General features: G+C 46.0%; 3 protein-coding genes and 1 long non-coding RNA gene across 4 annotated transcripts; 3 read left to right on the top strand and 1 right to left on the bottom strand.

Annotated features, from left to right (window-relative positions):
• Positions 1-4938: 4938 nt before the first annotated feature.
• Positions 4939-5808, top strand: LOC311578830 (keratin-associated protein 2-1-like). The gene has a single exon (XM_084748898.1). The coding sequence runs from the start codon at positions 4954-4956 to the stop codon at positions 5452-5454; it is 501 nt and encodes a 166-aa protein (XP_084605024.1). The 5' UTR covers positions 4939-4953; the 3' UTR covers positions 5455-5808.
• Positions 5809-6657: 849 nt separating this feature from the next.
• LOC311578856 lies at positions 6658-17195 on the bottom strand. Its single transcript, XR_014772977.1, has 3 exons — positions 17071-17195; positions 8256-8419; positions 6658-6686 (listed from the first exon to the last, which is right to left on the bottom strand). It is a non-coding gene; the product is annotated as an uncharacterized lncRNA (long non-coding RNA).
• Positions 12298-13138, top strand: LOC311578835 (keratin-associated protein 2-1). The gene has a single exon (XM_084748902.1). The coding sequence runs from the start codon at positions 12375-12377 to the stop codon at positions 12768-12770; it is 396 nt and encodes a 131-aa protein (XP_084605028.1). The 5' UTR covers positions 12298-12374; the 3' UTR covers positions 12771-13138.
• Positions 16035-16823, top strand: LOC311578832 (keratin-associated protein 2-1-like). The gene has a single exon (XM_084748900.1). The coding sequence runs from the start codon at positions 16072-16074 to the stop codon at positions 16570-16572; it is 501 nt and encodes a 166-aa protein (XP_084605026.1). The 5' UTR covers positions 16035-16071; the 3' UTR covers positions 16573-16823.
• Positions 17196-17783: the final 588 nt, after the last annotated feature.

Below are 17783 nucleotides of genomic sequence, written 5' to 3'. Positions count from 1 at the left end.
ACAGCTCTCAGGCCGGCAAGGACAGAAAGCCTGGAATAGCTATTTAACTGAGATTTACTGAAACTGGACAAATAACTCCCACCAAAGCCCATTGGTTGCTATGGCTTAAAAGGACCCTTTTCTCTCTAAAAAGTGCTTTCACTAAGGAGTGCCCAAGCCTTGGTGTTGGATGCCACCTACATGATCTGTGTGGCTGTGAGGGTAAGAGGGGGAAGTCGTGTCCACCACTATAACACCAAGCACACTAACTGGAGGGAACATCTTAAACTTCAGTCATAACTGAGGTCAGCAATTCATTGATTAACAAAAATTAAAACATAAGTATAGTTCTGTAACAAAGAAATATGAAACTCCTGTAGTGGATAAAGCCCTGTAGAGTATTAAATCATGATTGATAATGGCTTTCAGTTTGCTGCAGGCTCTCTGGCCTGAGACAAATGAATGTCTCAGCTTAAGATGCTGACATTACAACTGTCTTAGATGGATCTGAAACCCATATTAGCTTCTGGATCTCAGTATAAGCACACGGCTTACTCTTCTTTTATTTACTTTCTCCATAGAGCAGGGTTTAACTTTTCTAGTTCTCCTGTCTGTGACAGATGATTCACATCAAAGTCCCAGCTTTTCGTAGGCTTGAAGTAATGTTATATGGCTTCATAAGAAGCTGGCAAAATCCCAGCCCTGAGCGGACAACTCCCACCGAGAAGCTGGAAGACCAGCTCACACCAGCCCAACAGTCTGATCTCCAGTTCGCTACACAGCCCGTAGAACAGAGGTTGACTTTCTTCTTCCTTCTGCTTTCCTGATTGTCTTTCCTTTCAGCTCAGAAAAGTATCCTTTACAAGTCACACACGTACTTTCTTTAATTCCGCTGGCAAGCAGAAACTATTAACCCATCTCTCAACTATGATTTTCCCAAGAGAAAACTTCACCTGTCCATCTTTGGAACCATTTATATTTAATTTAAGCAATGAAATAGAAGTTCGAACGTAATGTTAAGAAAACATCTACTTTGGGGGTAAAGGAGAAAGCACAATGGAGAAACTGCTAGGCGCACAAGGACCTGAGTTCAGCTTCCAGAACCCATGGAGAAAAAGCTTGGTGTAGTGGAACCCACTTGTAATCCCAGTAGCAGGTGGAGACAGGAAGATCCCTGGTCCACACTGGCCAGTTGGTCTATCTGGTTTGACAAGTTCTAGGCCAGTGAGAGAACATCAAAAGGGCAAAAGGTAGACGGTACCTGAGGAACAACAGTCAAAGTTGTCCTTCTGCCTCAATGCATGTGTACACGCGTGTGCGAGCGCACACAGAGAGAGAGAGAGAGGGAGAGAGAGAGAGAGAGAGAGAGAGAGAGAGAGAAGGCAGGAGGGAGATATCTGCTTTCATAAAATTGAATTCTTCCCATTATTTTGCATTTTGTTCTGTTTTTCAGATCACAAATAAATCCAGACTAACAGGAGATAGACAATATGAACTTCAAAGAGGAGTTACGCAGTGTCTGGTCAATAACTGAGGGTTCTTGACTGTCTGGAAGGAGGCGCTCACTCTCTAAAAGGCCTTGTCTAAGCATCACAGCAGAGATCACTAAAGTGGTCGATTCTCAAATTTATTAGATCCTCTGTCATTCACACTGACTCTGCTCTCTTTCCTCTCCCATTCAAAGACTTGACATGTGTCCGCGGGCTCCTCTCTGCTAGCAGAAGTAGGGCTGGCCCCTAAAATACAAGACAGCTTGTTAGGTTTTAACTTCAAGTAAACAACAGATGCTTTAAAATGTAAATATAGGTCATTTACACTCAGATACAATTATTATAAAATCATTTATACTTTATCCTACATTCGTGTGTATCTAGAAAACACATAATTTCATTTTTGAAATGTGGCTCCCTTAATTCCTAAAGAAGTCTCACTCTAACCTGTAACCAGAAGCCACGTCTAGTTTTATATCAGCCAAACCGACCTGCAGACTGGTGATGAGGAAATAAACACTTATTATTGTACTTAAGAGTTAGTTTGTGGCTGCTTGCTATACACCACATTTGAATGTAACTAACTCAATCATGTGCCTCTCCTCTGGGTTCACTTCTCCCCTTTGCACACCGGCCTGGGCCGGAGCGAGTGAAACTTAACCCAGGAGTGTGAATGCCGTGGAGGGCCTCCGTCGGCAGTGAGTGCAAAGGCATAGTACACCCACCCAGGAACAGCTTCGGAGACTGGCTCAGTTTACTGTAGGTGAAGGGGGAAGTCTTTATGGCCCTGGGGAGATGGGCAGAGTCTCAGGGGCCAGAATAGGGCTGTACCTTGTAGGTACCCCTACCAAGGGGGAAAACCTTATAAGACCAAACATGGAGTGGATCCTGACAGCTGTCAAGGTAACACATTTTTATGAGGGTTGATGGCGGGGCAGCTCACTTTCTGGTACCAAGTTGAGAGAGAAGGGAGGGAGCCAACATCTGCAGTCCTCATGAGGTATCCAGGGTTGAAACTCTCCTCAATCTTTCCCCCATTAGTCCTGGGCCATTACAGTCCCACAAACATGGTAATAGTAAACTAACCTAGTACGCCCGCCAGGGTGCAAAGATGAGAAGCCGGTGTTCCACAAAGACAGTACAAATTAAGTGATGTCTAAGGAGATGCGCCAAGACTGGTTATATTTGGAGGCTTGCTAAATTTTGTGACCAAAAATTATTAAGTTTGGAGGGTAATAGATAAAAATCGAGCTTATAGGAGTAGTGTAAAGTCAACTTACTAATGTTAAGTTGTAGGACAATTCCGTTCGTTTGTAGGCACCTTTGCTTAAACATAAACTTACCAGGTGAGGCACATCCGACTTTGTACACAGACTCTATTGATAAACAGCTGTGTGATCTCAGGCAAGTTAGTCAACCCCTCTAAGCTTCAGTTTACTCTTCTTAAGGGTGGAGGTAATAATACCCACCTCCACTGATTATCACGGCAGTTAATCAGTTATGAAAACGTCTGTTGCAACCCATAGGGCAGACGAAGTATTGGCTAAATGATAACTTAAAACCTCATGTGGTAGGCAGGAAAACAGCTGCTAAAACCGACACCAGTGGATGGAGTACATTGAAGAGGGTAACTGTCATAAGCTGTGCTTAAAGTGGAAGCTTTGGGTAAAAACCTGTTATAAAAGAAAAATGGGATTCCCTACAATACTATGATGTGAGTCATCAGTTCAGATGACTAAGGAAGGCCAACAAAAATGTCCATACAAGCTGGTCACAAATAAAAAGATGACTTGTAAACAAACTGGGAACTGTTTTTTCTTCTACCAGATCGTAGAGAGAAAAAGCTTTGCACAAGGAAAGACCAAGGCAATAGACTTGATAAAACTCACAGCTATGTTTCCATGATGTCTTTCATGTACGATAAAGCTAATATCCTCACGATGTCAAAAAAAAATCCTCACCATTAAAACATGAGAGGAGTCATTACGGAATAAAGTACACTTAAAGAACATTTGAGTCAGGTTGTTTCTCATTTTTAACATTTATCGGGTGTGTGTGTGTGTGTGTGTGTGTGTGTGTGTAAGTCAGAAGACAGCTGTAGAAGTTGAGTTACTCCTTTCACCACGTGGGGCCTGAGACTAGAACTCTGGCCTTTGGGCTTTGATGTTGGCATCTTTATCTGCTGAGCCATCTTGCTGGCTCTTGAGTTAGGTTTTAAAGGCTATTTGTCCTTCTTCCCACCCACGACCCCTTGATGCTCCCAAAATGTAAGAAGGTTGATGGAATAGGATACTTTTAATCATTTACAAAGGAGGAGGATAAAGCTAGTTCAAAAGCAAAGGTAACAGAGCCCATCATTAACTGCAGAGAAGGACTGTGACCAGGGCAGAGCTCCCAGCTTCTTAATGTCTCCAGCAAGGGCAATTGAACTACATTTGAGGCTAAAACCCAGGAAATAAAGTACCAAAAAGACATTGTGCTTTGATGACCTTCAGAGAGAAATTTCTGGGCTTGGTCCTCACCTAGAAGGTCTATGGTTCTATTCTGTGGTCGAAAGTTCCCTCCTCCGTCTATGGCATCAGCTAGTAATGCTACTAAGATAAAATTAAACTTCCTACTTACTCCGATAAAATCATGGTTTACAAAGGAGTAAGCACAGACCCAGGGCAGAGACAATTTACTGATGAGTAAGGGGAAACTCAGAGCTCAGTGCTCACACTGCAACCTCACTGGGCGACCTCAATAAACCGGACAACTTCAGCTGCAAAAATGAGGGAAGGGATGGGCCCACAGACTCTCCACAATCCTTTCCTGGACTCTACAGATGCAATGACTAATCCTAAATAAATCCTAAATAAGTCTTTGAAGTATGTTTTACAGTCGAGGTGGAAGTTGACTTCAGGTTCTAAGGACAAGAAGGGCATTCCAGGTCAGTAAAACAATAGCCAGGACTGGACAGCCCTGACCATTAGCAGAAGAGAGAGTGACCAAACCAGTGTGACAAGTTGGAAATGTCTATGTGGTCCTTTATCACCCATGAAACCACAGGCCTATCAGAGATGCATCCTGGAAGTTCTCTGGGAAGCAGATGAGGATGGCCTGCTTATAGTGGTGCTAATAATCAGCTGCTGTCATGTCCATGTGCACTAATGATATAAGAGGCTTCTTGGGTGGCAACCCAGGGAGTCTTTGAAGGCAAAATGATGACATCACAGCCAAAGGGAGAGTGGTTAGATCATATCTTGTTTGGAAAACAAAATTTTTCCTCTTTGATGGTTTAGAAATATTTCAAACTCATCACAATTGAATCCAGTGTTTAGATTCTGTAAGCATGAACCACAGAAGAAAATGTAGAGATATTTGTGATATATATGCATGATATGTAAATGGGTAGGGACAAAAAATACCATTAGTCGATGCTAATTCTTCTGTTAATTAGCCAGAGGATTTACGAGAATGATCATGTGCCTGGGGATCATCAGACATGGCCAGGTATATAAAGGGACCCCGAACCAAAGAGGACATCACACCTGAGAACACCCAAGCGCTCTTCACTCCTCAGCCCCACTCCTCCAGCCCAGACCTCACCATGACCGGCTCCTGCTGCGGATCCTTCTCCTCCCACAGCTGTGGAGGAGGCTGCTTCCACCCCTGCTGCTGCCGAGACCCCTGCTGCTGCCGCCCAGTGTCCTGCCAGACCACAGTGTGTCGCCCTGTGACCTGTGTGCCCCACTACACCAGGCCCATCTGTGAGCCCTGCCGCCGCCCCATCTGCTGTGACCCCTGCAGCCTGCAGCAGGGCTGCTGTCGCCCCATCACCTGCTGCCCCACCTCTTGCACAGCTGTGGTCTGCAGACCCTGCTGCTGGGCCTCCACCTGCTGCCAGCCCATCTCTGTTCAGGCTCCCTGCTGCAGGCCCCCCTGCTGCCAGCCTGCTCCCTGCCGCACCACCTGCAGGACCTCCCCATGCAACACCTGCTGCTGAGCTCCTGGTATTCCCACCAAGGATGTGCCATCACCTACACACCTATTTATTTGGTCTTTTAATCAAACTGAAAGAAAATATCCCCTCCCCCCAAAGGTGGTAACAATTTAACAGCCTACAAACTGGATACTGTGTGAAATAAGGAGATTGTTACTCTTGCTGATGCCAAATTCCCAGACATCTGTATCAGCAGACGTCATTCATCCTGGATGGTAAATCACCTTCAGAGGTCCCAAGAGTGGACTGGACAAGTTCACCTTGAGCTCTTTTGATTCAGAAGATCAAATTCTCACTAGTATCTTTGCCATGTATTGCTCACTGTTTGAATAAAAATTACTTTCCTGACATAACAAATGCCATGCTCCTGATTCATTCGTTAGTATGTGCTATTAGTGTGTGTAGATGTCAGGAGTCTAGACTCTGAACAATAACAACAACCACCAAAAAAAAGTATATTTGTCTCAAATATTCTTGCATCTCTTTTCATGTATTTAGCTCTGACTCATTTCTAGGCTCCCCAGAAGATGTGTCCTGAACCTCATACCACGCAGGTGCATGTGCACATCCGCTTGCAGGAAATCAGGCTACATTAGGTGTCCCAGTGTATTCCTGTAGCATCCTTGCTATCTCACTCCCCAAAAAAGACCTGCATTGAGGTCATCCGTTTCTCTGCCAGTGAGGAGGAGACTGCCATTTATTATCTTTGGCTGCACAGATACAGCTCAGTGTCCAGTACAGAGCTAGGGCTTGACACCCATCGGTTAAACGAAACTAAGCTGCCAAAGGAATTGTCTTTACAAAAATTTAAAAAACAAAACAAAACAAGGAGATATTTACTTAAAGCAAAAGCAGCCCCCGTCATATATAAAAGAAGTTACCATCGTATAGAACTTATCTTCTATACCTTTGAGTTTTTGCTCTAATTGGCTTCAAACACTATGACCAAAAACAACTTGAAGAAGAAAGTGATTGTTTCCTCATCCAGGTTAGTCTCCATCGAGGGGCGGGTGCTCCAGGCGAGACCTGAAACGGAGACCATGGTGGAGTGCTGCTTACTGGCCGGCTCCCTCTGGCTTCCGCACCTACCTTTCCACCTACCCAGGATGGAACCGTAAAACGGGAAATTTACCACTTCTCAGTATACATCTCCAGAAAAGATGAACTCCTACGGGTCACACTTTAAGTGCCCATTGCCATTACTTGTGCTGGTTTTACTGTGTCTGAGCATCTCTCTGTCAAGGAAAGTTAAAACAAAAATGTTCTCAAGTTCTAATCAAGTCATCAAGGGTCAGAGAGGATTCAGGGGAAGACTTCATTCACATGTTTCAAAATATTTTTTTTTTCTGAGATACCTCACAGTCACCAAAAGAAATAGTTTTCTAATTGATGTCCATATACATTGATAACAGATTAATATGGCCTCAGAATGAAAGAAATATTTAAATCTTATTACAGTTTTAAAATCAACAGAAATGAGCTCTAGACTCTAGGACTTCCACGGTGAATTTAATAACAAGAGCAAAGAGCAGTACGCACTGCGTGTATCTGAAAGCTTTTTTTTTTTCTTGTACTTACCAATTCAAGGGAACTTCAAATCTAAAAGCAGCAAGAGATTGGTTTAATTGTCCTGACTTTTGACAAATGAATAGTTACACTTAAGGGAGATTCGTTAGATATATGGTAGATAGATTATACTTCTATAGTGTAATATATATATGTATGTACACATATATAGCTATAATATTGTGTGTATATTGTACACACACACACACTCACTCACACTCACATATTAGTTACAGAAATAAATTCACAAATTCCGCCAGTTCCATGACACCGCTTTTCTGTATTTTCCAATTTGACTATTTTCTCTTTTTGCTTATTTGTATGCATCTCTCTGTCTTCTGTGTTTGTGTGGATGTTATCATAAAACAGCCCATGAAGAGCCCCCAGATACTGATGACTCCATTTCAAAGATGAGGAAATCAAGACTGTGAAGATGCCATTTTCCTGAGATACACAGCTCCCTTTTCCCTCAGCCCTCCCCATGCTCAAGTCTGGCTCATATGACTGGAGGGTGTTTTTAAGGATTGCTACCAAGCATGGATTGCAAATGAAAAGCATATTCTGCTTTCAGACTTTTAGACACCTCCTGACATCTAGAGACCTCCAAACTAGTTCCTAACAAAACACAATCATAAGCCCATCATGATGAGGACATGGCCACGGGACCGACAGCCACCATCAATCATTATGTTCTTTTCTAATCGAACCACAGAAGTCCCACAATTAAATATCATCATTGTTAAAATGTTCAGTATGCTCTCGCAGAGTGCTTGGAACGGGAATAATATGACATTAAAAGCTCCTGTTAGGGCTGGAGAGATGGCTCAGAGGTTAGGGGCACTGACTGTGCTACCAAAGGTCTTAAGTTCAATTCCCAGCAACCACATGGTGGCTCACAACCATCTATAATGTGATCTGATGCATACTGTATACATAATAAATAAGTATTTAAAAAAAAAAAAGCTCCTGTCATAAAGTTCAGGGACACTTCCTTTCAACAAATCTGTCTCTGAGTGTGTGTCAGCAAGGGTGCCGCCACACAACAAAACACCAAGAGTCGTCACAGGAACTGGTGGTGGTGGCATTCTGCCATCATTGCAGTGTCTGGGTAAACTGAGCATGACTGTTTACAAAAGATCCAACGCTAACATGGGCTGTGGAACAGACATAAGACCCCTCTTCCACAGGACATGATGTGGTGCATATCCAGGGCACTATTACAACTGTACATCTCCTACCTGAAATTTGGGGTCTTGTGTTAGTTACTTTATGCCGTGACAATATTCTCGACTATGGCATTTGAGGAAGCAGAGGTTTATTTTGGAGCACAGTTCCAGGCTCCAGTGCATCATGGTGGGGAAGTCAAGGTGGCAGGAAGTTGGAGCACCTGGTCGTAGTACATCTGCGGTCAAGATTAAAGAGCAATGAGTTAGGGTACACAGGGTGGTGCCCAGCTCACCGTCTCCTTTTCTTTCACTCCAGGGCCCAGCCTATGAAGTGGTGCCACCCACATTCAGATCTGTCTCCCCAGAGTCAGAGTCAGTCTCCCCACAGTCAGGGTCAGTCTCCTCACAGTCAGGGTCAGTCTCTCCACAGTCAGGGTCAGTCTCCTCACAGTCAGGGTCAGTCTCCTCACAGTCAGGGTCAGTCTCCTCACAGTCAGGGTCAGTCTCCCCACAGTCAGGGTCAGTCTCCCCACAGTCAGGGTCAGTCTCCTCACAGTCAGGGTCAGTCTCCCCACAGTCAGGGTCAGTCTCCCCAGAGTCAGGGTCAGTCTTTCCACAGTCAGGGTCAGTCTCCCCACAGTCAGGGTCAGTCTCCTCACAGTCAGGGTCAGTCTCCCCACAGTCAGGGTCAGTCTCCCCAGAGTCAGGGTCAGTCTTTCCACAGTCAGGGTCAGTCTCTCCACAGTCAGGGTCAGTCTCCCCACAGTCAGGGTCAGTCTCCCCAGAGTCAGGGTCAGTCTCCCCACAGTCAGGGTCAGTCTCCTCACAGTCAGATCAGTCTCCTCACAGTCAGGGTCAGTCTCCTCACAGTCAGGGTCAGTCTCCTCACAGTCAAGGTCAGTCTCCTCACAGTCAGGGTCAGTCTCCCCACAGTCAAGGTCAGTCTCCCCACAGTCAGGGTCAGTCTCCCCACAGTCAGGGTCAGTCTCCCCACAGTCAGAGTCAGTCTCCTCACAGTCAGGGTCAGTCTCCTCACAGTCAAGGTCAGTCTCCTCACAGTCAGGGTCAGTCTCCCCACAGTCAAGGTCAGTCTCCCCACAGTCAGGGTCAGTCTCCGCACAGTCAGGGTCAGTCTCCCCACAGTCAGGGTCAGTCTCCCCACAGTCAGGGTCAGTCTCCCCACAGTCAGGGTCAGTCTCCCCACAGTCAGGGTCAGTCTCTCCACAGTCAGGGTCAGTCTCCCCACAGTCAGGGTCAGTCTCCCCACAGTCAGGGTCAGTCTCCCCACAGTCAGGGTCAGTCTCCCCACAGTCAGGGTCAGTCTCCCCACAGTCAGGGTCAGTCTCCCCACAGTCAGGGTCAGTCTCCCCACAGTCAGGGTCAGTCTCCCCACAGTCAGAGTCAGTCTCCTCACAGTCAGGGTCAGTCTCCCCACAGTCAGGGTCAGTCTCCCCACAGTCAGGGTCAGTCTCTCCACAGTCAGGGTCAGTCTCCCCACAGTCAGGGTCAGTCTCCCCACAGTCAGGGTCAGTCTCCCCACATTCAGAGTTGGTATCCCCACATTCAGGGTCAGTCTCCCCACAGTCAGGGTCAGTCTACCACATTCAAGGTCCGTCTTCCCACCACAGTTAACTCAGTTAAGGAACCGACCCGCAGGCATAGGCACAGGCTGACCTAATCTAGACAATGCCTCACTGTGACCCCTTCCCAGGTTGATTCCCCATCACTGACTCTTTGACGATGGAAACTAAGCATCGCACACACTCAGAGGCAAATATGACCCCAAAGTCCTCAGCAATCCTTGCCCAATGCTTACAGCCGCCTCTCAAACCTTCATTTGTCTCCTCTATCCCCTTGTTCTGGTGGTGACACCCAAAGTTCTTCATTCAGCCACCACCCCGCTAAGCTTCCTTCCACTTTTTAATAATCTTATCTCATATGTTGTAAACAATCAAATTTTTCAGCCACCAACCCAAAGTATTGGTAGATTAATTCCTTCTCGGATATTTCCAACAGATTTTTATCATGTTTTTCTTTTGTGTTTGGGTGCGCACACATGTCTGTGGGTGCAGCTGTGTTATGGGGTGTGTGTGTGTGTGTGTGTGTGTGTGTAGTTTAGAGCACAATTTGTAGGAGTCTGTCTTCTCCTACCACCATATGGCCCCTGACTACTCAGGTTGTTAGGCTTGGTGGCCTAGGAGCATTTGCCCCATGAGCCATCTCACCAGCCCTACGATAGATTTTTAAAGAGTTTAACATGTGGTGCTCATGTCATACTTAGAAAGCAAGAAATACAGCGATCGAGAAATGAATTCAACAGACAGACATGTATGGAATCTTCATTTGGTTTAATCTGACCAGCGCTTAAAAGGTCCTTCAGCACATAACACATGTAACAGATGTGCAGCAAGGCCATCATGTGGGTCCCCTAGTAATGGGAGTAGGGTCTGTCCCTGACTTTGTTCCCTGCCTTTGGATCCCTCTCCCCTAGCTGGGCTGCCTTATCTGGCCTCAGTGGGAGAGGATGTGCTTAGTCCTGCTGTGACTTAAGGTGCCAGGATGGGTTGGTACCCCTTAAGGACCCCCCCACCACTTCTCTGAAAAGAAGTAGAAGAAGGAATGGGGACAGCGTGTGAGGGTGGGACTGGGTGGTGAGGGGGAGAGGGTGCTGGTATCAGACCGTATAGTGATTACATTTTTTCCTCTATTATAATTTATTCACATTACATCCTGATTGTAATACCCTTGTTCCTATCTTTCTGTTCCCCCACCCTTCCTCCCTCCCGCCCTCCCTCTTTCCCTCCCCTAGACCTCTGACAGGTGGGGTCCTCCTCCCCTGCATCCCCTTCCTCTGTTTTCCCACAGCGCCTCTCCGCCAAGGGGCAGTGGTCAAATCTCAGGCACGAGGAAAATGAGCTGCTCATTGGCTACATCTAAACAGAGGGTCTAAGGTTCTCTGCTTGCAATGTCCTTGGCAGCTTTATTCATAATAGCTAGAATCTGGAAACAGCTTAGATGTCCCTCAACCAAAGAATAGATAAAGAAACTGTGGCACATTTACACAATGGAATGTTATTCAGCTATCCAAAAAAAAAAAAAAGCAAGGGAATTTGCAGACAAATGAATGAAACTGGAAAAGATCATCCTGAGTGAGATAACCCAGATCCAGAAAGACACACAGGGTATATACTCACTTATAAGTGGATATTAGGCCAACATAGATGTCTTCTGAGAGACTCCACCAGTGACGGATTGGGACAGATACTAGGACTTGCAGCCAGACTCTAGGAAAAGCCCTGTGAGCTATATGGAAGCCTTGGGAGGCGTGGTGAAAGGACCAGGGGGAGTTGTCGGTCGCTCCACAAGAAGACTATCAAGACCGACAGGGCCTGCACAAAGTGATTAAATATTTTTTAGAAAGAAAAAAAAAGCTCTTCACCTATAATCCCCTTTAGTTTTAGCTTGTCCCCTACAAATTGTAGCTACTATGTGGTAAGAAATGTCAGGGTTTAGTTTTCCTTCTCTGCCTTCCTAATTGCCCTGTTTACATAATAAGTGTCTCATGAGAGGTTGTGAATTACAGGACAATTTAGGATCCTTTCTCAAACGCCACTCTGATGCTTTGGTGATTATCTCTCCATGGGCAAGGCAAGGCAACAGTCTGTTTCCCAAAGGCCTTGGGTCATATTTTCCATAACAGAATAGACACACATCCACTTTTATGAGCCATCTTGGCTCTTCGGCATTCGTCGCTCTGTCTAGACGGCAATCAGAAACGAGGCTCGTGACTCATGGGTATTACAGCATCACACCTCCTCAGAGACTGTGAACGAAGGGAAAGTGACATCAGCAGTGTGCCCTCCAGACTTTCAGTCTGTCACATGGCCTAGCCCTGGGAAATTGGTGGACCGGTGAGCAATAGTTCTGATGATACAAACTATCAGGTGTTCATTCCAAGGGAAAGAGTAGAAGAAAAGCATCCTTGCCGATACTGGAACTGTTGCCTGGCAACTGAATCCAGGACTCTCTTCTAATTGGGTAACCACAAGTCCAGGAAATGGCTGCCTGTCCTAGGGGTCATCAGACATGGCCAGGTATATAAAGGGACCCCAAACCAAATGAGACTTCACACCTGAGAACACCCAACTGCTCTTCACTCCTCAGCCCCACTCCTCCAGCCCAGACCTCACCATGACCGGCTCCTGCTGCGGATCCTTCTCCTCCCACAGCTGTGGAGGAGGCTGCTTCCACCCCTGCTGCTGCCGCGACCCCTGCTGCTGCCGCCCAGTGTCCTGCCAGACCACAGTGTGCCGCCCTGTGACCTGTGTGCCCCACTACACCAGGCCCATCTGTGAGCCCTGCCGCCGCCCCATCTGCTGTGACCCCTGCAGCCTGCAGCAGGGCTGCTGTCGCCCCATCACCTGCTGCCCCACCTCTTGCACAGCTGTGGTCTGCAGGCCCTGCTGCTGGGCCTCCACCTGCTGCCAGCCCATCTCTGTGCAGGCTCCCTGCTGCAGGCCCCCCTGCTGCCAGCCTGCCCCCTGCCGCACCACCTGCAGGACCTCCCCATGCAACACCTGCTGCTGAGTCTTCTAGTGCGTAACTTTGCCAGGTGGACGCAACTCTTCCTACTTCTTCTGGAGCAGAAGAGAGACGACACTTTCGCAACCCATCTGTTCTTCCACAGCTCACTCAAGCCTATGAAAATGTCCACATGTATATGCAGCTGGTTATCTGCATAGCTCTAGATTTATTCTAGTTCTCCTCAGATGAATTCTTGCCTTCAAAACCACGTGTAAGCAATGATCAAGTTCCTTAATGATGCTTGATCCCATGGAGTCACTTCAGTTTTTATTTCCCCTTTCAAGGGTTAGCCGGGATATATTTTCAGCATGACATTTTTATGCTGTGGTTTTGCATGATAAAAAATAAAATTTTATTTCTGATGAAGCACACATAGGCATTTTGTTGTCTTTCTTGATATTACAGCCTCTTTGTGAATAAGTGGCTGTGTTCAGAATGAGGAGAATCAAGAAAAAAAAATGTTCCTAAGGGCTGTATTTTGAATTCCTGCTCGCAAGAGCATCTGAGGTGCACGGTCCATAATTGTGAATAGAATTCAAACAGTTCAGATCATCTCTCTGGTAGGTTTTCATATTTAAAGACACAGACTTTCGTGGTAATAAGACAAAAACAGTGAGGCAGGTCTTTGACTCAGGAATGGTCCATACACATGAGAAAAGGAAGAAAGTCCACGTTACAGGCCCATTAGTTTCCCAAGATAGGAAACTATGAAACGATCATATTACCTGGTAACCAGGCGCTCCTCGTTATTGAATTCCTTTTTATTTACTGAATCAGCCACTCTCTCGTCTCCCCCAACCAGCATCACCACAGCAGCTAAGTTTCCAATGTGGTTGTGACCGAGGAATACAGCCTGTGTTAGAACCTCGCATGCAGGGTCCCTAGAACAGTGTCCGCGTGGCTTCAGACGGGATACATTAATCACTAATAAATAATGCAATCAGGTGACTACGGTCAGCCTTTATGGCACGGCTTCACTGCGGTCAGGTATGTGTTAGGCCAGTCAGAAACAGTAACCATTGGGTTTGGGTTTACTTTTTATTGTTTTGCTTTTCTTTCCTCCCTCAAAAGAAAAAAATGTCATTCACAGCAGAAGTCATTATAGAGAAAGGACATAGACAAACTACAGAACAAGGGCTAAAAAAAAAAAAAAAACCAGTGATGTAAGACTTTTGAGTGCCTGGACTCTAATCTAAATGAGTCTCTGGGACGTGCTGCTTGTCCTGCCAGCTGTATGTAGAGAGAAGACAGGTAAGGCAGCTTTGTGAGGGGAAGGTCAAGGATGGATAGTGATTCGCCTGCACAATATATGTGTGGCACATAGAATATAGTGAATTATATTGAAAATAAATAAACACGAAGAAGGACGACATCTTCCCAGCCCCGTGCTCCTCATTTCTGTCACGTGAATTCTTACACCACCAAGCTGCCTCATCATCACGCAGTGCTGCCCCAAGAAGGGGCTAAGGACTTCCGGGGATCATTTGATAGCAATACATTCTTAGCATGCGTACAATGGATTTTTTTAAAAAAAAATTATTGTTAGGGAGGGTAATCGTTCCCCCGGCAGACCTTTGGTTTACAAATGCCGCTTCTTTGTTTTGCTTTTGCAGTGCTGTGCATGGGGCCCTCTGAACAGTAAGCAAAGCTCTACCACTAAGCTAGACCCCTGCTTATTAGTCAGATTTCTTTCTGTGTTTCTTTACCGATCCTTTTAAAAATAACCTCTAAATTACCTCTACTTTACTCCCCTCAGCATTTTCCCTTTTAGACTTATAGGAACTTTTTTTAAAATCTTACTGTGTTTTCTTAGATCAACAACATGTTGTTTTCTTCCAAGCACATTATTTTTATTGGCACTTGCCTGTTGCTGTGGTAACCCCTTATGCCCGTGTCAGCTACAGAGACGGCCATGGTGCTGGGTACCCCTAGTAGGAACTTTGCGAGTGGCATGACGAATGAAAAGGGGTGACAGGGCCTTCAAACACAGATCTAGAGCAGATATCATTATGAAGAAAGGGGCAGACACAACAGCTACAGAACAGTGATGTAACTCTTTTAGAAATCCTGATAGCTTGAGGCATCTGAATGCCACAATTGGTCCTATTGGTGCGAACGAACTTCATGAAGCCTAATACACAGGGCTGTGCTGGAGGTGCTGGATACAGACAAGTGAGGACCTAAGGCCACTTTGTGTTGAGCCACCTAGGACTGTTACACCAGAAGATGGACGCCTCCCGGCATGGGCTCAGGCTCTTTGTCTTCCTCGCCCTTTTGGTGGCTTTGTTTAGAGTGTTCCATGGCCATTTTTTTTATAAAATTATGCTCAGTTGTGACACTATGTTTGGAGGAATGTTTTGGAATTTTTAGAATTCCTAAATTATGTGGAACTCAGCCTCCTGGGGATATTTGGTAAGAGAGAATGTGTGCAGATGACTCTGGGAAGGTCAAAAATAACAGTCGTAAAAGTCAACTCCCCATTAAAATTCCTAAATAAAGCAAATACTCCATAAGATTTGGTCATGTGGCCTTCATATAACTATGGACAATACTGTGGCAATATTTGGGGGCTGAGGATTGGCTGCAGCATCTACTAGTGTGTGACATTGGGAAAATCACTCATCTGGTCTGGTATAGGGAAATTGAAGCTTATAATGATCCCTACCTTGGAGGAATGTATAAAGAATAATTTCATGTATTTATTAGTTAAGCATGATGTTTGAAACAGTTGGAATTTGGTGATAATAAATTAAGATAGAAAAAAATGAAATTCCCATTGACTTAAAAAGGTAAGACCCTGAAAAATCATTGAATGTGTATCCAAAGAAAAAGCCACTGAAAATGAGGCCTATTAAGATGTGTTCCTAGAGCTCTCAAGGGAGAGGGAAAATTCCTTTCTTATTAACGCATTTTGACAGATTCTTACAACATTCTTGCCTTGTTTTGTCCAGAAAGTTGAGCAGTGGAGGTGAACCTGCACAATGGTTTGCTGACTTCACTTCCACTATTAGTAAGTAAACCCAAAGGCATGGCGGCTCTCTTGTGCCATCAAAATTCCACTTGGCAAAAGCATCATCAAACTACGATGGTAATTGTTGACTTTGAAGTTAGAGTCATTAAGTCCATATTTGAACCATAAATAGCAAAATATAATGAGCTGTCATTAAATAAAGGACACAAATAATCTTTTACAAGGACCTGAGCACCTAAGACATGTCAAGAGAACTTACTAACCCATCAATGCCATTACAGGAGGGATAAACCAAAACAAGGAAATGGCTGCTTGTCCTAGGGGTCATCAGACATGGCCAGGTATATAAAGGGACCCCGAACCAAGGGACACATCACACCTGAGAACACCCAAGCACTCTTCACTTCTCAGCCCCACTCCTCCAGCCCAGACCTCACCATGACTGGCTCCTGCTGCGGATCCTTCTCCTCCCACAGCTGTGGAGGAGGCTGCTTCCACCCCTGCTGCTGCCGCGACCCCTGCTGCTGCCGCCCAGTGTCCTGCCAGACCACAGTGTGTCGCCCTGTGACCTGTGTGCCCCACTACACCAGGCCCATCTGTGAGCCCTGCCGCCGCCCCATCTGCTGTGACCCTTGCAGCCTGCAGCAGGGCTGCTGTCGCCCCATCACCTGCTGCCCCACCTCTTGCACAGCTGTGGTCTGCAGGCCCTGCTGCTGGGCCTCCACCTGCTGCCAGCCCATCTCTGTTCAGGCTCCCTGCTGCAGGCCCCCCTGCTGCCAGCCTGCCCCCTGCCGCACCACCTGCAGGACCTCCCCATGCAACACCTGCTGCTGAGCCAACAAACCTTAACACTAAGGATCCCTGGGAGATGGCCAGGTTTATCCTGCTGCCACTTGGGACATCATAAAACATATAGATATACTATTTCTTCTTGAAAAGTCTCTTCTTCAAACTATTTCAGCCTATATACGAAAGGACCTGTAAGGTCCCTTTCTGCTAGAAAACACTGTCCCCTCTTTGAACTGTGATCTAACTTATGTCATATTGTCTGTTTTCTAATAAACTCAGCATTCTCAGCACAGAAATCATGGGTATTGTGATATTTTCCTTAGGTCTATTGTCTCAATTACCAGAGACATTTTTTTTCAAGACAAGATTCAGAATTGTTTTCAATTGTTCTGAGATACATGTCTGAGTTGGTCTCTTGGGTCCACTGTAAATGACATACTGGGCATGCCAGCTGATGAGACTGCTGCTACCCAGTCCCCACCTGTTCATCACATAATCCAAATTCTGCCCTCCCCAGCCAAGTTAGAACCTGCTCGCACTGACCAGCCTGTTAGGAGCTGTGTCTGGGTGACCTCCGCATGCCAGCCTGGTGGCTTGTGGAGGACACCTGTTGGTACCTCATGGAAGTCTGCAGCACAGAGGTGGGGGAAACCTCACACTGCATCTGGTGAACCGCCTCTGCTTCTGAAAAAGAAAATTAGTAAATGGCTGTGAAATGAGTTGATTACTACTAGAGATGGAATGTAATTATAGTTAGAGATGCCAATAAATTACCCCAGAGGATAGGCATCTCCCAAAACTCAACCTTGAAGTCAACACTTGTTCTCCATATGGTAGAATAGTAGAAATTTATTCATCATGCCAAAGTTGTTTTATTTATTTATTTTTAAATTTATTCACTTTACATTCCAATCACAGCCCCCTCCTTCCTCTCCTCCCAGCCCCACCCTCCCTCCTTCTCCCCCTATACCCCTCCCCTAGTCCTCAGAGATGGGGAGCCCTTCTCCCCTAGCAACTGACCCCAGCCTACCAAGTCTCATCAGGACTGCCTGCATCCTCTTCCTCTGTGGCATGAAAGGCACACTGCCAGGGAGAAGTGGTCAAAGAACAGGCAACAGAGTCCGTGGCAGAGACAGCCCCTGCTTCCCTTACTAGGGAGCCCACATGGAGACAGAGCTGCCTGTCGGCTACATCTGAGCAGGGGGCCTAGGTCCTCTCCATGCATGGTCCTTGTTTGGTGGATCTGTTGGCTCCTT

Source organism: Acomys minous, assembly GCF_964271855.1.
Source record: "Acomys minous genome assembly, chromosome: 12".
NCBI lineage: Eukaryota > Metazoa > Chordata > Mammalia > Rodentia > Muridae > Acomys > Acomys minous.
The sequence above is the reverse complement of the archived record's forward strand: the minus strand, read 5'-3'. Positions and strand labels throughout refer to the sequence as shown.